This window comes from Oculina patagonica, chromosome 3 (genome assembly GCF_052425735.1).
Source record: "Oculina patagonica isolate OP01 chromosome 3, crgOcupat, whole genome shotgun sequence".
Taxonomy (NCBI): domain Eukaryota; kingdom Metazoa; phylum Cnidaria; class Anthozoa; order Scleractinia; family Oculinidae; genus Oculina; species Oculina patagonica.
Genome location: NC_135760.1, coordinates 9,593,888 through 9,615,571, shown reverse-complemented (window position 1 = coordinate 9,615,571; position 21,684 = coordinate 9,593,888). Strand labels below are relative to the sequence as shown.

At 37.0% G+C, this 21,684-nt stretch overlaps 1 protein-coding gene and 3 long non-coding RNA genes across 8 annotated transcripts in view; 2 read left to right on the top strand and 2 right to left on the bottom strand.

Annotated features, from left to right (window-relative positions):
• Window positions 1–15,551, bottom strand: LOC144646374 (uncharacterized). 5 transcript variants are annotated; one of them, XM_078505930.1, is made up of 4 exons: window positions 5,385–5,602; window positions 4,783–4,948; window positions 3,965–4,060; window positions 3,447–3,534 (listed from the first exon to the last, which is right to left on the bottom strand). In XM_078505930.1, the coding sequence occupies exons 1-4, from the start codon at window positions 5,405–5,407 to the stop codon at window positions 3,508–3,510; spliced, it is 312 nt and encodes a 103-aa protein (XP_078362056.1). In that variant the 5' UTR covers window positions 5,408–5,602; the 3' UTR covers window positions 3,447–3,507. The 5 variants fall into 5 exon arrangements, with proteins under 5 accessions (XP_078362059.1, XP_078362056.1, XP_078362058.1 ...); XM_078505932.1 differs by lacking the exons at window positions 3,965–4,060; window positions 4,783–4,948; window positions 5,385–5,602 and adding exons at window positions 6,144–6,181; window positions 14,652–14,756; window positions 15,388–15,551 and having other exon boundaries at window positions 3,456–3,496; XM_078505933.1 differs by lacking the exons at window positions 3,447–3,534; window positions 3,965–4,060; window positions 4,783–4,948; window positions 5,385–5,602 and adding exons at window positions 1–72; window positions 14,652–14,756; window positions 15,388–15,551.
• Window positions 8,120–9,895, top strand: LOC144646376 (uncharacterized). The gene is made up of 2 exons (XR_013569399.1): window positions 8,120–8,805; window positions 9,214–9,895. It is a non-coding gene; the product is annotated as an uncharacterized LOC144646376 (long non-coding RNA).
• On the bottom strand, window positions 10,669–11,891 carry LOC144646375 (uncharacterized). Its single transcript, XR_013569398.1, has 2 exons — window positions 11,210–11,891; window positions 10,669–10,834 (listed from the first exon to the last, which is right to left on the bottom strand). It is a non-coding gene; the product is annotated as an uncharacterized LOC144646375 (long non-coding RNA).
• A 4,642-nt stretch (window positions 15,552–20,193) lies between the features above and the next one.
• Window positions 20,194–21,684, top strand: part of LOC144647490 (uncharacterized) — a 2,080-nt gene continuing 589 nt past the window's right edge. Inside the window, exons 1-2 of the long non-coding RNA XR_013569599.1 lie at window positions 20,194–20,418; window positions 21,612–21,671. This is a non-coding gene — a long non-coding RNA (uncharacterized LOC144647490). The remainder of the gene's footprint in view (window positions 20,419–21,611; window positions 21,672–21,684) is intronic.

The window sequence follows — 21,684 nt, the reverse complement described above, 5'->3', positions numbered from 1 at the left end:
TAATGTATTTCCTTTGTGTTTCCTGAAAAACTGAGAAGTTCTTGATCACCTTTCATTCTCTTCGTAGTCGAGCTGAAAGATATCAAGTGAATGAGTCGTAGTTTTCCTAAAGCCTTGTAAGAGCCAAATATTATGGGCGGTATTTTTCAACAGCTTAACATGTCGCCCAATAATGTTCACTTACAAGTTGACGCACTTATGGAATCAGCCTCTTCCTTATGTCAAACATTCGCTCAATTTGAGATACTTTTTACGATAGTTTTTATACGTGAGCCTCTGGTTCGGACGTAGAGAGTCACCTAATCTCACGTATGACTTCAATAATAACTTTCCATATAAAAACCGTTTGGTTTAAGAAGGTCAATTCGGTTTATTATTCAATTTTTTTTTTCTGTATCTCACCTTTCGCTACCCCAACCTGTTGTATGTTCCAACGCGAAAACGAGGCTTTATCGGTGGTAATGTCGAGTGGTCTAGGTGTTGGAACTGCGGGTGCGGAGCCTCCTCTTCCTTAAGAAACAAGAAACATTCCGGAAAAGTTGTACAGCTATATATAGCTATTTTAATTAACGTTGTCAGATCAAAGCCTAAAGCTTAAAGGCAAGACCTAATGGTGGTCTGGGTATTTACTATGGCCGTTCCGAGGTTGCGTAGGGAACTGGGGCGAGTTTCAAATTTTAAGTAATCGATAATCTGACACCACCACATAAAAGATCACGGTGAAATTGGTCATTTGACCAAATTTGATGCTTTTAGGATGAACAGAAACGAAGTTATGGACCTTGAAACATGGGTCAAAATCCATACAAACGTCTCTAATTGTGAGCCAGCGTCCCCCAAAACCATATAAACTCTCTTTTTATCCGTTTTGTGACAGCTGTAAAATCCTGCCAAATACCCATTACTTGAACAACACTAAGATGAAAATCACTATGTTTGCCCATTTTAAAGAGTATCACAAAAATCATAAGAAATTTAAGAGTTTTTATGGTTTTGGGGGACGCTGTCTCAAAATAAGAGACGTTTGTATGGATTTAAATTAACCATGTTTCAAGGCCCATAACTTCGTCTCTGGTCATCCTAAAAGCATCAAACCTGGTCAAATGACCAATCTCACCGGAATTTTTCATGTGGTGGTGTCAGATTATCGATTACTTAAAATTTGAAACTCGCCCCAGTTCCCTGCGCAACCTCGGAACGGCCTATAGGAAATGTACAAGTTTGAATTTTTGCACGTGAAGAATTCATTAATTTGTTTTCCTCTCAGGAGGCCTTTTACTGTAGCTTAACTTTTACCGTCGAGTGGCTTTGAGTTTTGAAAAGTCTTCTAAAATTCAAGGTGGCTAAAAGTACGTTGTTTCTTCTCACCAATACTACCTTTCGGTTTTGTCATTAAGCTTTGGTTGGACAACGTTAATTAAAATTGCTTCGAAAATTGCTGTATAACAAGGCTAAAACAATAAAATAAAAAAAATCGAACACTTTCGACTAAAGCCATCATCAGGGTTAAAGTTATAGAGCCCAAAACGTTTGGTTTTATAAGTTTCATATATTTTTACTATTTATCTTTTCAGCTAACAATGTTAATAGCTTTCTTAAACACCGATATTAACACGTTAAAGTTTTTATCTCCTGGTCAAGAATCTTTTCTTAAAACTTAAGATTCTAAACAAGCACAAATTGCTTCCAATATGGTCCTCCCACATTGGCACTAAAAATAGCATTATTACACAAATTCGCGTTGTCATGAAATTAAATAGCTAATTGTTTTTTGTTTTTTTCAAGTTAGTTAAAGCCAGCCAGAGGGGTCTGGTGGGGGTGCTGAAAACTGAGTTATCAGGTTAAAATTTAATGATTTCAGAGCTATCAGTAAAAAAAACGCATTTTTCATTTCATGGAATGAAATTAATGAAAGGACACATCGCCCCAAAATGGCTTTTCAGGCCCTGAAAAGCAGGTTCAATTGTCAGAAATGCTGCTTGGTCTTCATTCACCTCGGATGCAGTGACCGGGGGCCTGGCGCGAAATAATCCGCGATCATCGCCATCATCATACCATATTTATTATTTACTACACACTTGATGATTTCGACATTGCTGATCCTAGCAGTATGCAGGACGCGTGTAAATTTTGCAAACCTCAGATCTCACCTATCAGTTTAAGAGCGCGTTATTTCTCAGCTGGCGTCAGTTAAAATTTTAACCAATACTCCTCTCACAGCTACACCGCATCGAGATCCTCTACAAGGTGTGATTAATCCTCTCAATTGGAACAATTTGGAGCTATTTTCTCTTACCTGAGCAGCACGCCGTGGCTTTTTAAACTTTTTTCCATACAGATACGTTACGGAGATAAGAAGCAAAACCAAGAAAAAAGCTTTTTTCATGACGGTAGATTTGACTGTATCCCAAAATAAAATTGATTCCTGAACTGATTTGTGTGCCTGGCCAACTTGAAATGAAAACAACTATTGTTATTATTTACGTATTAGCAATCAAAGCCGATTGGTTAGACATTTAATTTCTTTGACTTCATAGAAACCTGCCTGGGAGGCGAGGTATAAAAAAAACTCTTTTCTGTGCTTCGAGTTGGCTGGTATCAATAACCCACGTACAGGAGATTTCCGTGTTCTATATGTAAATTGGTCTTACTAGCAAATTACATTGCTTGCACAATGGAATGAAATTAATGAAAGAAATGCCCCACATATTGCCTCAAAATGGTTAATGTTGTTGTTGTTCTTTTTTTACGATAACCAGGCCCTGAAAAGCAGGTTCAATTTTCAGTGATGTTGCCTGGCCTTCATTCATCTCTGTAGAGACCGGGGGCATGGCGCAAAATAATCTGCGATCAACCTTCACGAAAAATGCGCAAATCTGAATATAGCAAGAACATTAATTCTGTAGGATTGTGTTATAACGAAGGAAATGAAATGAAAGACTTCATTTAAGTGTCAATGATATTTAGCTTAAAAAAACTAATTGGGGACACTAATTATACATTGAAATATATCTTAGCTACAAAAAGTTATAATTATTTACAATATAATTCGAGAAAACCTTACTACATAGATAAATGAATAAATAAATAAATTCATTCTAAAATCCTTACGTTCTCCATAGGCGTACGGGCTCCTTCGGAACTGGAGGGGGGGGGGGTGGGGCGGAGGCGTTATTGCCCGAAAAATATCTTACGTGCGTTGAAATCCGAATAAAGAGGCATATAAAATGGACAACTAAACGTGCATTGAAATAGTCGTGTACAAATCTTGCCTGCTTGCTTAAAAGAAACGATAGTTCCTTAATTAATAGACGTAGTAGACGTTGAAGTTGCTTCACCCACATCAAAACACGTGTTTTAGCCTTGGTGTGAATGAAGTATAAGTCAAAGAACCACAGAACAGAAAATAAAGTGAAGGAGACAGACAAATTAAACTTGTAACTATATACACTTGACACATTGTAATTTATTTCCTTTGTGTTTCCTGACAAACTGAATAATTCTTGATCATTTTTCGTTCTCCTCGTAGTCAAGCTGAAAGATATCAAAAGAACACGTCACAGTTGTTTTCCTTTAGCCTTTTTCAAAGGCCAATTAATATGGGTGGCATTTTCCTACAATTTAACTTGTCGCGTAACAATGGTGCATTGCAAGTTAAAAAACCGTTTTTAACTATCCGGGTTGAAAGTGGCAGCAACATGTTTTACGAAAAAGACATGTGTTCAATTTTGTGCAACTTGTTGTCACAATTTGTAACAGGCGTGGCAATACACGAATAACGCTTTTCAACATTCAATGCTGTTGTGCGTCAAGTTGACATGCATAAAAATATTGGCCTAGTTACTTGCCCTTATTCCTTTTAAAGTACAAACGCAAATGTTAAAAAAATTGCAATATAAAATAATGGTTCGGTGAAAGTACGCCAATTCGGTTATTCTGTTTAATTTCTATTCCCGCATCTCACCTCTCGCTTCCCGTTCTTTAAGTTTCGATAATTTCCAATGCGAAACCCATACTTGGGTGGAGCTGTTCCAAATGACAACTGCTGAATCTTCATTTCCTAAAGAAACAAAAACAGTACAGAAAAGCTGTTTTTTAAAACAAGGCTAAGTAAAACATATAAAATCGATGAAATCGAACATCATATTGGACAATGTTAAAGACAGGGTAAAAAGGCATAGAGCCAAAAACGTTTGGTGTCAACTTCAATTTTTTTATCATTTACATACATTTAATTTATCTTTTCAGCCAACAATGTTAACTTACTTAAACAGCGACCTTAACACGTTAATGTTTTTATCTCCTCATCAAAAATCGTTTCTAAAACATTCCTTTCAATATGGTCCTCCCACATTGGCACCCAAAAAGTAATATTACGAAAATTCGTGTTTTCATAAAATAGCTAGTTGATATTTTTTCCAAGTTAGTTAAGCCAGCTAGGGAGGCCTAATGGGGGTGCTGAAATCTGAGTTATCAGGTAAATATTCGGTAATTTCTCAACTATCAGTAAAAATGTCAGCCCATTTCCAGCTATCAGTAAAATTTGCAGATCTCAGGTATCAGTTTAAGAACATTTAAGAGCGCGTTATTTCTTAGATGACAGTTAACATTGTGACCAATACCCAGCTATCAGTTAAACTTGCGATCAGGCGTTCTTTTTTTCGCGGCGGGAAGAAAGAAGAAAAAGGACTTTTGATCGCAGGTTACTATCAGATAGACAGATCCTCGGCTGGGTGGGATTAATTTCCTCAAATCGAAGTATTTAAAGCTATTTTCTCTTACCTGAGCAGCAGCCTGCGGCTTTTCAATCTTTTTTCCAAAGAGATACGTTACGGAAATAAGAAGCAATACCAAGAAAAAAGCTTTTTTCATGACGGTGGATTTGACTGTATACCAAAAGAAATTGGCTTGAAAACTGATTCCTGAACTGATTTGTGCGCCTGACCAGCTTGATGAAAATGAAAACTAATTCAGAATACTTTCATTATTATTTACGTATAAGCGACCAAAGCCGATTGGTTAGACATTTAATTTCTTTGACTTCATAGAAACCTGCCCGGAAGCAGAGGTATAATAACAAAGACTTCTGTGCTTCGCGTTGGCCGGTATCAATAGTACACGTACAGGAGATCTCCGTGTTCTATTTGTAAATTGGTCTTATTAGCAAATTACATTGCTTGCACAACGAAATGAAATTAGTGAAAGGAATGCCCCACACACCGCCCCAAAATTGTTACTGTTGTTGTTTCTTTTGTTTACAATTACCAGGCCCTGAAAAGCAGGTTCAATTTTCAGTAATGCTGCCTTGTCTTATGCAGTGACCGGGGAACTGGGGCGAAATAATCCGCGATCATCACCATCATCATACCATCTTTATTATTTACTACACACTTGATGATTTCGACATTGCTGATCCTAGCAGTACGCAGGACGCGTGTCACATATCAACCTAGTAAATGGCCCAGGTCACCAAGAAGCTCTCGTAGCTCAGTTGGTTAACGCGCCCAACCGGTATCTGGGAGGCCATGGGCTCGATTCCCGTCGGGGACTTAGATTTTTTTCTTTGTCCCATGTTCGTGTCATTGTTGAGCAATTCATCTTCATTATTTATTACCGAGCTTGAACTTTACCATCTTTATTATTTACTACTCACTGCTTGTTTATCTCCACCGTATAAAATAATTCAATTTCTTCTTATTTTGTCATTTACTCTTTCATAGGAAACCACGAAAATGACCAGGCTCCCAATGTGTAGTATCATAGCACAGTTGGTAGACCATCGCACCTATAACGAGGAGGTCACGGGTTCGAATGATGTTAAAGCCCTGAATTTTTTTTTTTCAGGATTTTTTCTTCAATTTGGAAATTGGTGGGCTGGCGGTTAGGATCATGTTTTCCTTATTTCTCTCCACCGTGTAAAATAATTTCACTTATGTTGTCATAAAGACACGTTCTGTTGATGTAGTAGACGTTGAAGTTGCTTTACCTACACCAAAATATGTGTTTTATACTTGCTGTGAATGAAGTATAAGGTAAAAAACAACAGAACAGAAAATAAAGTTAAAAAGAACAATCAAATTAAAACTTGTAACTACAATTCACACATTGTAATTTATTATCTTTGTGTTTTCCTGACAAACTGAGTAATTCTTGATCACTTTTCATTCTCTTCGTAGTCGAGCTGAAAGATAGCAAAATAATAAGCCAGAGTTGTTTTATTTAAGTCTTCTAAAGACCAAGTAAATATTGGCAGCAATTTCTTGCAACTTGCAAATAATAATGCTGCATTGCAATTTAAAAACCTGCATCACTATCCGTGTTTCAAGTCGCGCGAATTAGACAGGAATTCAATGTTGCGCAGCCTGTTGTCCCAACTTTTAATAGGCGTGGCGATGCTCGCAATGACGCTTTTCAACTTGTAATGCAACACTGCTGAGCGACAAGCTGACATACATATATACTGTATTTATTCGATTAAGCGTCCTCGGCGCTTATTAACTGCGCTGCGCAGTTCTTGCTCTGCACGGGGTTTATTAACTGCGCTGCGCAGTTCTTGCTCTGCACGTCCTTTTTTTTTAACTGCGCTGCGCAGTTCTTGCTCTGCACGTCCTTTTTTTTTTTTTTTTTTTTTTCTCAGTGACCAGACTGATGCCCCCGCTCGGCCAGGCTGGGGTCACGCAAGGTTTAAAAGCTAGAAAACACTAACTAATAGGAAATTTTCAAATGCTTTGGTCTTAATAAGCATGTTTAGCGTAAGATGTCCGATTTTGAAGCGTTTTATTCAAAGAAAACACTAAAGTTTCATGCGTCGAAAGAAAAATATATTTCAGCGGGCCAGAATCTGTGAATAAATACCATTACGTTGGTGTTAAAGAATGTGCTGACATGACAAGTTTCACTTTCTATCGGCTAGACCTCGAGTCACGTAATTTTTCAAAGCTATTAATCAGCTACCTTTCATATCTTTGCGAATCCTTAGGTCTTTACTAAACAAATTTATTGCAAAGTATTTCTCTTTTAAGCGTAATCTAATTTTAGGCTGTGTTATTGAAAGGATTTTAAAGATATGAAGAAAAATTCCCTTCACAAACATGCCCTGACTTGTACCGCTTACGTCATTTGGTAGGCTAGGGGAATACCCTCTGTGCTAAAAACGGCTTCAGCGTCCACGCGTGGGAATTCGGCCAGAATTTGCATAAAAGAAAAATAATTAATCGCGGCTGGAACTAGTCAACCATGAAATGTCACACAAGGTGTCTTCTTTTATCATCATGTTTGTCACTCGCTACATTTTAACAACCGCCTATTGTAATACAGAAAAGGGGGCAAAAAATTTTGAATTGTTAAAGAGATTCAAAAATAATACTAACAGTCTAGAAACTAGATTGGGAAACATTGTCATTGAGCAAAATTTCAGTTCTGTGCAAAGAGAGAATACTATCGAAATTCTCACGGATACTTACGTTCCTGGCGTGAAGCCAGACGCCAGACGTAATGAAATCAATATTCGGGGTTTGTTTCGAAAGCGGGTGTTTTTTTAGGGGCACCATAATTTGTTTGAGGCGGGTTAGGGTAAGGGGGGGGGGGGGGGGTCAGCTTTTATGGCAAAGGCTTTTTAACACTGTCAGGATGTGGATTTTTTAATTTTTTTATTTTTTTTATTTTTTCCCCATTTCACTTCAAGTTGTTCAATATTCTTTAGTAATATTTTTTTCATTCCCCCGCGATGGCTCCCTTAGGGTGGTCACGTGACCAGCGCAGTTTTAAGCTCTAAGAGCTTCTTGTTTTTTCTCAGTGACCAGACTGATGCCCCCGCTCGGCCAGGCTGGGGTCACGCAAGGTTTAAAAGCTAGAAAACACTTACTAATGGGAAATTTTCAAATGCTTTGGTCTTAATAAGCATGTTTAGCGTGATATGTCCGATTTTGAAGCGTTTTATTCAAACAAAATTCTAAATTTTCATGCCTCGAAAGAAAAATATATTTCAGCGGGCCAGAATCTGTGAATAAATACCATTACGTTGGTGTTAAAGAATGTGCTGACATGACCAGTTTCACTTTCGATCGGCTAGACATCGAGTCACGTAATTTTTCAAAGCTATTATCAGCAGCTACCTATGGTGGGTGATTACCGTCATAATTAAACTTTGGATTATGTTACTTGTTATTGCATTTTGTTTTACAATAAGTTGCTTGTGTGTTTGAATTTTATGTTGGTTGTATCAATTTTCTGTCAGAATTCAGAAATTTTCGCCTAATCAAATTTTCGGTAACTCTAAACTTTCTAGTCATTTGAATTTTTCAGGTTGTGCCAGTTTTCGGGAACTATTCCAATTTCAGACTGTTTTCCAATGCTTTGCATCTCCGATTCGTTTTTCGTTTCTGGTGTATTTTTTGCCAGTAGTTCGAATTTTCGGACACATTCAATTTTCTGCTAGTAGTTCGAATTTTCGGACACATTCAATTTTCTGCTAGTTCCCGGCGCCATATTGGAATAGTAACCGCGCAGACATGATAGCGAGGCTACCGGTGACCCGTGGCTGAGCGTGAAGAGAGATTACAGTGAGGATTCGGCAATTAGCCCGTGTTTTTTCGCGTTTTTCGGAACATAAGCGAAAGTTTTGATTCTAATAATACTCCTTCGTCATCTTCTAAGATGAATGGAAAATATTGGGCCGCTTTTGGCTGTAAAAAAGGCGAGTAAACTTCTCAGGGGCTATCAGTAGTTTGCGTAACAAAACACAAGGAGATCCAGTGAAGAAATCGCATCCATGGTGTAATCTGATAAGACGCCAGCATGAGCATGGTGAGGACAATTTTCTTCGTCTTTAAAGCAATTTTTCTTTGTACTAATCATTACAAAAAAGGAAATATACACAGCTCTCCTGAGCAAGTCGTTGGGATCAGAAAAAAGGTTTTTATGTTTACAGAACTTTTGTTTTATACTTGCTTCTAATCACTGAAGTTGTTTGATAATATTTTATATCTAGGAAAGCCCTTCTGTTGACAAGTCTCCATTTAAATATATATCTTAATTCAGAAATTATTCCCAATTTTGCCTACGGTTTTTTTTATTTCTGTATTTATTTTGAGTCTGATATAAGCTTATTGTATTTTGATAAGATTTAAAAGAAATAGATTATTGATAACAAAGAGTTGCTTTTAGGTAAAGTTGTAAGCTTAGTTTAAATCCGTTTTCAATATTGTCTCATAGGTGAAAACTATCCCAGTAAACATGGATTGTGAAATTATCACACAAGGAAGTCACTATTTAAAAGAAGGCACAGAGAAACATCTACTCAAGAAATTAAAATGCAAAAGAAAAGGGAAAACTTTTTTCTCATTAACCAGGAGCATTATTGCACCCTATTAAATCACCTGATGAAAAGTCTGATTGATCTGCAAAGAGAATAATGCATCATTGAATTTAAACTGGTTGAATTTCAGGCAAAGTTTGGTCTCAACCACATTACAGTCAGGATAGTTTAATTGTCCATCAGTGATAACCCATCATTTTGGTATTATTTCTCCAGAAGAGGTTAAAAATCAACTTTTCTATCAGCTCTAGATGAGAGAATTTGGTCAAATTCAGGGAAAAATTTTAATTACTGTTACATCTCCTTTTGTGTACATGTGTATGTATTGACCTGGTAAAGTTTTGGGGCTGTTCATTCTTTGACAGTAAAGGGTTAACCACCCATAAATCTTTTACACTGAAACCAGAAAGTATGTCAATACTTTAAACACTTTCTGAATGTTTATTATCTCAAATGGGGAGCTATAAAATTTAAGGTCCTGCATGTAGTATTGAAAATATTTATGTAATGTTTAAGATGAATGTGTTGTTTAAATAAGACAGTAAAGAAAATAAAAATAAATAAAATCTTCATCATGAAGCTGGATGGAACTCTGCTAGATTAGCTGTAGTTCGGTGTCCATATGAAACTCTACCATCAATGGGGAAGAGGAATTTCTCTTGTTGTAACCTCCAGGTCAATCTGTAAAAGGTAAGGTAAAGTCTGTGTCCGAGCCAAGTGGCTCATACAGCTGGAGCTTATCCCGGTTTCCGTAGCATTAAGCGACTAGGTCTACTCCCCCCTGGATGGAATGCCAGCAGTAAATTCGCTGTTACCCATTTATACACCTGGGTGGAGAGAGGCACTGAGAGTAAAGTGTCTTGGCCAAGAACACAACGCAGCTCCCCCACCAGGACTCGAACCCGGGCCGTTCGACTGGGAGTTGAGTGCGCTAACCATTGGCCACCGCGTCTCCCACACCAGGTCAATGTGTAGGGGTGGAATTTGTTTTGTCTGAGAATGTGGTGTTAAAAAAAAATTGAAAAAGCAAGCCTTTTCTCTCCAAAATAGTCAATAAAATTCCTTTAAGGCCAGAATAAGGCAAGGACAAAGAACAAATACAGTTGTCCCTGGACATGTAAAGTATAGCAATGATTTTATCATTCCCTCAGGCAATTTTTGTAAATATAACTTTAGACTTGCAAGCATTATTGTCAGTTATACATGGTCCACATTTTGTGCATCTCATAATAATAATCCTTACCATACTGTTTGGGTTGGTAATACTTTTTTAGAGTAACAGGAACTGTTAAATGGCTTTTTGAAACACCTTGATTCAACACTGCAAATGATTTATTTCAAAACTTAGTAGCTGATGCAGTCATTTCAACTGAAAACATTTTTTATTCTTAAAAAATTGCCCTCTGCTTGTGTTATTTTCCATTTCTTGACTTGAATAGATGATTTTCTGAGCTTCTTTCAACTGGCAGACTCCTTTTAGAATGTTTCACAATCTATGTTGCTGGGATTTCTCTTTACCTATGAGATAATATTAAAACTTTATTTAAACCAAGCTTATAACTTCACCTAAAAGCAGCTCTAACCAATATAAAATAAACTGCCACACTCAGAAATAAAATAAAAAAGAAGTCTGCAAAATTGAGTATAATTCCTGATTTGGGATAACTATTTTACTGAAAACTTTCAAGAATTGGGCATTGTGTAATGTAAAGTATTATTAAACATCAACTTCAGTGATTGAGAGCAAGTAAACAAAAGTTCTGTAAACATTGCATGTTAAAAACCTTTCTTTCTGATCCCAACGACTTGCTCAGGAGAGCTGTGTATATTTCCTTTTTTGTAATGATTAGTACAAAGAAAAATTGCTTTAAAGACGAAGAAAATTGTCCTCACCATGCTCATGCTGGCGTCTTATCAGATTACACCATGGATGCGATTTCTTCACTGGATCTCCTTGTGTTTTGTTACGCAAACTACTGATAGCCCCTGAGAAGTTTACTCGCCTTTTTTACAGCCAAAAGCGGCCCAATATTTTCCATTCATCTTAGAAGATGACGAAGGAGTATTATTAGAATCAAAACTTTCGCTTATGTTCCGAAAAACGCGAAAAAACACGGGCTAATTGCCGAATCCTCACTGTAATCTCTCTTCACGCTCAGCCACGGGTCACCGGTAGCCTCGCTATCATGTCTGCGCGGTTACTATTCCAATATGGCGCCGGGAACTAGCAGAAAATTGAATGTGTCCGAAAATTCGAACTACTAGCAGAAAATTGAATGTGTCCGAAAATTCGAACTACTGGCAAAAAATACACCAGAAACGAAAAACGAATCGGAGATGCAAAGCATTGGAAAACAGTCTGAAATTGGAATAGTTCCCGAAAACTGGCACAACCTGAAAAATTCAAATGACTAGAAAGTTTAGAGTTACCGAAAATTTGATTAGGCGAAAATTTCTGAATTCTGACAGAAAATTGATACAACCAACATAAAATTCAAACACACAAGCAACTTATTGTAAAACAAAATGCAATAACAAGTAACATAATCCAAAGTTTAATTATGACGGTAATCACCCACCATAGCTACCTTTCAAACCTTTGTGAACCATTAATCTTTACTTACAAAATTCAGTGTGAAGTATTTTGAAGCGTTTGACTCAAAGAAAATACTAAAATTTCACGCTTTAAAAAAATACGCTTCAGCGGGCAAGAATTTACATTTATTTACATTACGTTTGTGCCCTGGAATGTGCTGGCGTTAGCAAATTTTTACTTTCACAAGGCACTGATCGGCAAGAATCACGCAATGCTCTGAAAGCTTTAAATCTGCTACAAACGGAAACTAAACTTGTACCGCTTACGTCATTTGGTAGGCTTGGGGAATACCCTCTGTGCGAAAAACGGCTTCAGCGTCCACGCGTGGGAATTCGGCCAGAATTTGCATAAAAGAAAAATAATTAATCGCGTCTGGAACTAGTCAACCATGAAATGTCACACAAGGTTTCTTTTTTTATCATCATGTTTGTCACTCGCTACATTTTAACAACCGCCTATTGTAATACACAGACAGAAAGAGGGGCAACAAGCCGGAAGGCGAGATCTGGCCAAGTAAGAAAATTCAATTTTTTTGATTGGCTGTTTCAAAGCATGGCTGTCACAGCGCTAAAATTTGAACGTGCGATGCGGCCCCAAGGGAATTCAATGTCTGTTTTTTATGCAAATTATAGATCATGCACGCAATCATAATATATTCGTTTTTGAGACGTTTCGTTGTTTACAGTCGGCCTCAAAAGACAATAAGATTTCGTTTTAGTTGTTTGTAGCATTATAAAGCTATTTCTGACGAATAACGATGTTTAAAAACAGAGAATCCGCCGTAAGAATATTTATGTTTGATTACGTGACCGGATCTAATTTGCATAAAATCTAGACATGTCTCGCCGCCAAATGAACAATTTTTTTAAATCAAATAAATATTTTTACCCGACCTAAAGCTTTCATGATTGCCTTCTGCTTAATCCTTTAGTAAAATACTCTGCTAGATATTATTCCAGGAAAGACGAGAATGGTAAAGCATTCGTTATTCATTTGGTTGAGGATTGGATATTCATATGATTGCCATTTTCTTAGAATTGTCTAGGGCATGCGCAATTGACTCGCCTGCCACATTCCTGACAGGCAATCACGTGGTGCAAATCGGATTTGACCAGATCTCGCCTTCGGCTTAGCCCACGAGATCTGGGAACGAGATTATTCTGTGCAAAGAGAGAATACTATCGAAATTCTCACGGATACTTACGTTCCTGGCGTGAAGCCAGACGCCAGACGTAATGAAATCAATATTCGGGGTTTGTTTCGAAAGCGGGTGTTTTTTTTAGGGCGACCATAATTTGTTTTAGGCGGGTTAGGGTAAGGGGGGGGGGGGGTCAACTTTTATGGCAAAGGCTTTTTTCCACTGTCAGGATGTGGAATTTTTTATTTATTTATTTATTTTATTTTTTCCCCATTTCACTTCAAGTTGTTCAATATTTTTTAGTTATCTTTTTTTCATTCCCCCGCCATGGCTCCCTTAGGGTGGTCACGTGACCAGCGCAGTTTTAAGCTCTAAGAGCTTCTTGTTATATTTTTAGACCTTGAGAGTGTGGGCGCTTATTCGAGGTGGGTGCTAATTAAACTTTCACCAGTTTCAGCAAGTAGTAAGTTTATTTTGCAACAAACCATGAAGAAAAATCGTGAAGATGTACCAAAGCAGAATTTTAACTGTTCATTGAAAGTTTTTGTAAAAATGTTAAGAAAACTCGGTCTTCGGGGAATTATCTTAGTAGTCAACTTCAGTCTCATTGCCATTAAAGTCAACACTCCTCTTGTGCACTTCAGTTTCTTTTTTGGGAGGTGGGGAGCGGGGCGCTTATTAACTTTTCCTTCCTGCAGGTGGGCGCTTATTCAAAGTTAGGCGCTTAGTCGAATAAATACAGTATATGTTGCCAGTAGAACTTGAACTTGAATGCCAGGTCAAATTTTTAATTCTCCTTACTTCTTACCATACATTTCTTTTAATGTTGGTTCTAAGATTTTGTTGGTACATCAAGACATTGTCCTCTAATTGATGATTTATTTATTCTCATCACTGGGTAGCAATGTATTGCTATTGTAAGGGAATAAGAAATTAAGTGTTCGTTCATTCTTTATATTGGTAAATTCTTTTTTATATTTAGCGCTCGGAAAAAGTAACATGATTTCTACCACTTAGTCGCGCTTAGCACCGATTTAATTTCCCGTGCTTAGCGCTGCATGATCGCATGTTTTCCCGCGCCTTGCGCTGTTTGCAAGATTTTCCGCGCTTGGCACTGGTTGCCTATTATCCCGCTCTTGGCGCTGGTTAGATGTTTTCCCGCACTTAGTGAAGACTGCGATCAGACTCTCTTTTGCTTTTAAATTCGTAGAATGAATGCGAAAATAGCGAGCGCGATATTCGTGCCGCGAGTTGCGCGGCTGTTTTCGCTCGGACGGACGCCCGCGCAACTAAGGCTGGAATATCGCGTTTAATTGCACTCGCTATTTTCGCGTTCATCGTACGGATTTTAGAGCAATAAAAGGCTTGCAGTCTACCCTTAAGGCAGTTACACATTTCTAGTTTGAGTTCTAAACGGGTTACTGGCTGATTCACGTCTGTTGTGATTGGTCGAATATGATATTTGTAAAAGCTCTATTCAGCTCCTTCTCTCATTTAAGCCCCCTTCTTAAATATTTCTGTAGTTGGTAGATCGTGACCAGTTATGAACGGTGCAAGTAGAACAATTCGGGTTTTTTTATATTTCTATTTCTGCATCTCACCTCTCGCTTCCCCTTCCGTAACTTCCGATAGTTTCCAACGCGCATCGCATACGTTTCATATTTTATGGGTTTAGCTGTTGCAATTTCCCACTGCATCTCCATTTCCTAAAGAAACAAGAAACATTATAGAGACGTTGTAAATACATGTAAATACAAGACTGAAAAAAATAAAATCGATGAAATCGGACATTTTTGACATTGTCATCATCATGGTTCAATGCTACAGGGTCGAAAACGTTTGGTTTCACTTTCTTCTAGTTTTTTACCAGTTATATACACAGTTTATATTTTCAGCGAAAAATGTTAACTTACTTAAACAGGGATGGTAACACGTTAATTTTTTTATCTCCTGAGGAAAAATCGTTTTTAGAACGTATAATTCTTGAACCAGCACAAATTGCTTCCATTATGGTCCTCCCACATTGGTGCCCAAAAAGTATAACATCACGCAAAATTTATGTTATCATAAAATAGCTGATTGATTGTTTTTTTGTTTTGTTTTGTTTTGTTTTTCAAGTCAGGCAGTTATCAGGCAGTAATTTCTCAGCTGTCAGTAATATTTTTTTCATTTTCAGCCAAAATTTAACTCTGTAGATCTCAGATCTCATCTATCATTTCTTAGCTGTTATTTAAAATTTTGACCAATACTCAGCTATTAGTAAACACCGCAACGAGAACCGTTGCTTGGTGCAATTATTCCATTGAAATCGAAGTATTTGGAACAATTTTCTCTTACCTGAGCAACAGGCTGCGGCTTTTCAATCTCGTTTCCATAAAGATAGGTTATGGACATAAGAAGCAAAACCATGAAAAGCGCGTTTTTCATGACGGTGGATTTGACTGTCTACAAAAGGAAATTGATTTGAAAGCTGATTCCTGAACCGATTTGTGTGCCTGACCAGCTTGATTAAAATGAAAACGATTCCGGAATACTGTTATTATTTAAGTATTAGCAATTAACGTGATTGGCTGGACGTTTCATTTTTTTTTGGACTTCGTAGAAACCTACCCGGGAGCCGAGGTATAATACAAAATATCTTTTCTGTACTTCGAGTTGGCTAATACAATTTAACCCACGTGCAAGAGATCTCCACGTTCTATTTGTAATTTGTAATTTGTAACTTTCACTGTTTGCACAATGGAATAAAATTAATGAAGAGAATGTCCCACACATTGCCTCAAAATGTTGTTTTTTTTACAATTCATACCAGGCTTTGAAAAGCAAGTTCCATTTTCAGTAATTGATAATAATAAGGTTGTGATGTGCTGCAGAGATACAGATAATGAATTGGAAAATGCAAGTACAGTCAGGTAGTTACTCCTTTCACCTCACGGATACCTTTCATTTTATTTCTGATTTTAATTACTTCACAGCAACCACAGGGACGGCGGAGCCGGGGGGGCTGGGGGGGCTTTAGACCCCCCCCCCCCCCACTTTTTCCGAAAAAATAAAGACTTACTAAGAGAAGAGTCTCTTAAGCCCCCCTCCCCACTTCAAGTCACTAGTCAGGCTAGTCAGCCCCCCCACCTGGAAAAATGCTCCGCCGTCCCTGAACCACGGCACCTCTCAGTCGTCTTATGTGAAAACGATTTTGCAATAAACAAAAGCCCACTGAGTCTTGCAGGAAAAAAAAATTAAAAATAATTTAGAGTACACCCAGTGAGAAAACGATAGAAACAAAAGACTAGCACGAGCTAATAATGGAATGCTGGTGCGAGCAGAGAGAATGTACATTTTGAAAATCGAGATTAAAGAGTTATTTTCCTTTATTTCTCTCGTTGTGTTTTTTATAAGAAATACGAAGCATTTTCTTCATGCTTTCGTTATTTTCTTCGTGTAGAAACACCGTCGTGAATGTTTGGGAGAGCTCAAAAAAGTTGTGTAAACACTCGTCTGCGGCTCGAGTTCCCATTTCTCGTTCCCCAATGCAAGCTTCTGCTTAATAGCATGTTTCTATTTTAACTAGATAGAAACACGGAAAATTCATTCTATTCGGATCTATTTCTTAAATGCAGTCTCCTTCAGATAAGCGGCCACTTTTCTAAAATACTTAAGTTTTCCCAGTCACATCTCGTACGCGACCACTGTAACTGAATGCACAGTCTACGGGCGAGTCTGCCGCTGCCCGGGACGACTTAGCAGGCGAATTCAAGAATCAACAAATACCCCCGTTAAAACAGGAGATACAGGTGTTTCCAAAGCTGAAAATCGTCTTAATTTTTATCATAATATGATATTCTTCATAAAATATCAGATATGAAGTGCAAAACTAAATCCATAGCAGATAATTGTTAAGCGGAGAATAAACTCCATGAAAAAAAAAGACAAAAAATTTCTCAGTCACCTGTCCGAAGTTGGACCGCGAGAGACCTGGTTCCGTCTGGTTTGCGCGTGACGCCATCCATGTTTCAAAACCTTAACAGCTGTCGGTCTTTGTGTCAGTGTTTTGACTGATGCTGTGAACACTAAGGGGTTCTTCGAAGGTTATACAATGAACACAAAATTCGCAAGCGGAGGGAGCCTAGCATTTGAGCGAATTTCCTATTTCTTCCCCCATAAAGGATCCCTTTAAAGCTAGGCTATAATATTGGCCCGCTCAAGTCGTAGTGATTTTCAAATGTCACAAAATCACAAAAAGAAAACATTTTTTTAGAGTAACCTTTTTCAAATATTTAGATGTAGTAAAAATTCAAAGTGTTATTTAAGCAGTTCCAAGGGCTAGTTATCCTTTATTTCACCGGGGCCTCTACTTTTTGTCACGGGTTTTGACGTAGAAACCTTTGTGGTCAATATATTGTGTCTAAATATGGCGGAGTCACACTAAAGGTTCTGTAATTTTCCAAACAAATCTATTTAATAACTTTGATGTTAAGGGCATAACAAAGCTTAAAATGTGGCTATTTCAGAACTCTACAAAATATCGACAGCGTTTTTGATAATTTTAGAGAAAATAAATCCATTTTCTCTCATCGAGTCGCCAAAATACTGTGAAGCGGACAGGTGAAAGAATATGCATGCTTTACAGTATTTTTAAATTCACATAACGAAGATAAAAAAAATGTGTGCCAATCATTTTACTGAGACAATTTTAAAATGATTCGTGTATTGAGCCTCATCTTAATTGTTTTACTTTTAATACCAAGCTCTGGTTTCCAACGAAGATCCGTCAGACTTGGAAATCAAGAATTTGCTTTATTGTGCTGAATGTTCTTTAACTTTGAAACATTGCGGAAAAAGCATCTAGTAGCTAGACAGCAGAACTTTGTAGAATGAGGAATAAGGCTTATTTCGTGACAAATATCTGACAGTCTTGAAGTTAATAACTCAATATATAGACCGCCGACGTAAGCAAATATTTTGTCCTTGAAGTTTAAAACCTTTTTTCCACTTCACTTTAAGTGTTGTTTGAATTGAAAACTATTTTATTCTTATTCTATAATATTTTCTTGCTCTTATACGGTTTTACATTATCAATTTTATACACGTCCCCCGAACTAAACAGCACCTTTTTATGACAAAATAAACTAAACCACTAAAGTGGGTTCTGATATGAAAACAGTGTATGGGTAAAATCAAATGTTTAATTAAAGTTTAAAATTCTCTTGCTGACTTTGTATGCTCTCCTCTGATATTTTAATAATGCCCTGAAACACCTTCAAAGCATCTTCTGTTTTAACTAATCATATCTCATTCCCGCATGGCGAGGAAATCAATGACGTCATAAAGACTTGAAAGTTATACCGCTGTGCAGCAACCATACGACGAAATGTAATTGATTTCCTGCCTCTGACAACTAGTCCAATCGATGTGGACAAATTTACACCTTCAAGGGGGCGAAATTGATAATTATATAACAAACATTAAGGGGTACACAGCCTTTCTTATCAGAGACTGAAAAAGCGAAATAGTTGGAGTTTAAGTTCTGTTATTCAGTAGTGCAGAAAAACAACGCCAATTGTACAGGGAGAACTTGACAAAAGAAAGAACGCTGTGGAAAATATTTCACAGTTATGACTAGCTTTGCGCGACAGGTGATAACCAAACGTGATTACAAAAATTAGCGCTCTGAAAATACCCGTTTTCAATATTAATAAAAAGCTTACGTTTGGTGTCGTGAAATATAAATATCCAGCGTAAAAAAATAATAACGGATGCCTGCACGCAGTTTGAGAAACTATACACATATATGAATTTCCATTTTTTTTTTTTTTTAAAAAAAGCATGAAGACATGTTATCCTTAAAACTGTGTTTAGGTTGAATTTTTGGTCGCAATCTTTTGCGTTTCTGGTTTTTATTTAAATGCTCCTTAACCACATATTTACAAATTTACTTTAAAGAGAAAAGTTCAAATCGCCAATTGAAATAACCGGTCAATTAATGGAAATTATCGGCAACGATTAAGAAGAGAAACTACTGTAAAATTGTTCGCTTATCATGTGTTATTGAGTAAAAAGGAGCCGGTTTAAAACGTGCACTCCTAATTGTAGCTCCATAGAATTTTCATCCCTGTTTTGTAAGTTTTTAGCCTCAAATCTATTCCCAACGTGGTGTATATACTTTCCTACTAGAAACCCGATGGACGTCAAAACGCCCCGCGGAGAAAACGCTTAGGCAAAACAAACACTTCACCGCATACCCACCAGGATTTCATCATATAAACGCTTTCTGTTTTTAAGGAGAAAAATTACCAATTATTGGCTCTTTTAGGTAAAGATAACCGTTTAAAATAGACTTTAAGGTTATCTCAAAGGTTTGTTTAATAAAATGAGATAGGTTTTCGAGTCGTTTCAAAGAAAAATTTATGAGTAAGAAGGAGCCCAAATTAACACGTGGGCTTGTACCTAATTATTTCTAACGTCAATAGCAAAATAAATTACTGTGAGTGTGAAAAAAAGTAGAAAAAAAGAACTTTTGCAGTATCTTGAATTTTTCGGGAATTTGTAACAATTTGCGCCTCTGTAGAATATTCCCTTTTTAATCTAAATGGCACAATAGTTGTTATGTCGGCTCTGATACCTTTCAGCATAGATAGCCAATTATAGTTATAAAGAAAGACAAACCGTTTTCGTTTTCAAAAATAATAATTATTTACAGAACGGTTCAAAGGAATTTACTTATTTAAGAATTCTTTTCTACAGATTCACAGTGAAAATTATCGACATCAATTTATTTTGTTTTGAAAACACGGTCGAACCTCTTTCATCGCCCACTTTTAACGAGGTGAATTTCCAGTGCTTCAAAATTTAAACAATGAAACTTTAAAAGCGCCGCAGGGAAGCCGAATCGTGTGTGTTTTATTGCGAAATCTACAGAAAAAAGGCTGGATATTTCCATCGTCAAAACAAGAAGCTCAGACGCAGTGTTGTCTTTGCGCTGCGTTCTGTGATTCGAGAATTTTCACATAAACAAATCCAGAATAGCTCTCGTTTCTATCCGAAAGTTATTGCTTGCATAAAAAATTCATAGTCGATTCAGCTAGCTAATTAACCAATACAGTTCAAAATAAATAACAAGCTCATTAACGCCACCACAAACGCCTTATAAACATTTGAACAAGCAAACGGTTGAAGAGTCGAGCTTCGATCTGTCAGGAGTGCGCGCAACATAGTCAAATAACACTTAAGTTGATTGAGGGCGTTGCACTGAGTGAAAAATGGCGTTTAAAACCGGTTTTCTTCTCCTTTTGTTGGGAATTTTTGGCATTTTCGAGGTTCAAACTGCTTCCATTCCGACCGAGAATGATATGTGGATGAACATAGATGAAGGTTTGCTGTTTTCTTTGTTACTTTAAGTTGTTTTATTGAAACGCCAATTTTAAATAACTTTTGAGGTTTTTTAATCTTACATCGAATCTTCAGTAACCCGGTTAAACTGGTTTTATTTCAATGTCGTGATCAGATTGGGCTTTCCTGTACTGTGCTCTACATTGCCTCAGTTAGTCATGGTCATCGGAATTTTCCTCTCAACAATAATAATCCAAACTTATTGTATTATCTCGTGAGTTATTCCTAATCATTCTTATCGATCTGTTTTGTCATGCGAGGAGTCTAAACGCTATGCCTTTGACTTAAAAACGACGCAATAGAAAAGCAAATCCGTTCAGCCACAAATAATGCCACGATATATAAAATGTGTGAAAATTGGTTAACAGTTTCATACGATCTTCAATCTGGAACCGGGATCATTTATTGAAAGAGCGACAAACTCGATAATTCTTTTGTTCGTGACAAATATGACGGCTCAAAAATTCAGAATGTTTCATGATGTTACGTTGAAAGTTTGAACTAAAACAAACGAGTCCATGTTAAATAAAATTTTTGAAACAGTTCAGCATGTAGTTTTAAAATTTAAATAAATATTTTTTTCGATTTTCAGTTGACTAATGTACCAAACAACTAAACAAAATTAATGTTAACCTGTAGAACTAAACATGTTAGTTAGAGCAATACAAAGAAAAGCTAGTTTAATTGGTTTTTGTTCTTACAATTTTCTTTAAATAAAATCTCTCGAGATGAAAAACCGCACAAAATATCTTGCTGCTATCTAAAACGAAAACTATTGAGGCGGTGTACATCTGCTTGGGATAAAATGACATCATATATTATTTACACAACAGCGAGCCGTTACAACGAATAAAAATAGGAATTCATAGTAAAAATCAGTCTCTATTCGTGAGTCAATGCAGTTGCAGAGCCCAGGTTTATGAGGATTGAAGAAAAACAGTCGAGTTCCACCTCATTTAGGACAAGAATAGGAGCCAATTAGAACCTGACTCATCATTTTTTAGGAATATCCACTGAGCGAAGGATATTGCTGGCGCGCTTCCTACGCCCGCGAAATCTCACATTCAGCGGACTTCCTTAAGAAGTTTCTCTAAATTAAGACTGTCTTTATAGTAGAAAGATTCAGTAATTTCTGAAAAGCTCAGATTTTTTTTTTTTTGTCTTTTTAACCTCAGATGGTGATAAGAGGGACACGGAAGTGGACAATACTGACATTGCGAAGTATCTACCAACAGGTAATTAAATTCT

Coding starts and splice junctions, on each gene's coding strand:
- LOC144646374 (XM_078505930.1), bottom strand. CDS start 5,407: ATGTCGAAATCATCAAGTGTGTA. Junction 4,061..4,782: donor AGCCGCAGGCTGCTGCTCAG/GTAAGAGAAAAT, acceptor TTGTTTCTTTAG/GAAATGAAGATTCAGCAGTT. Junction 3,535..3,964: donor TAAAGAACGGGAAGCGAGAG/GTGAGATGCGGG, acceptor GATATCTTTCAG/CTTGACTACGAGGAGAACGA.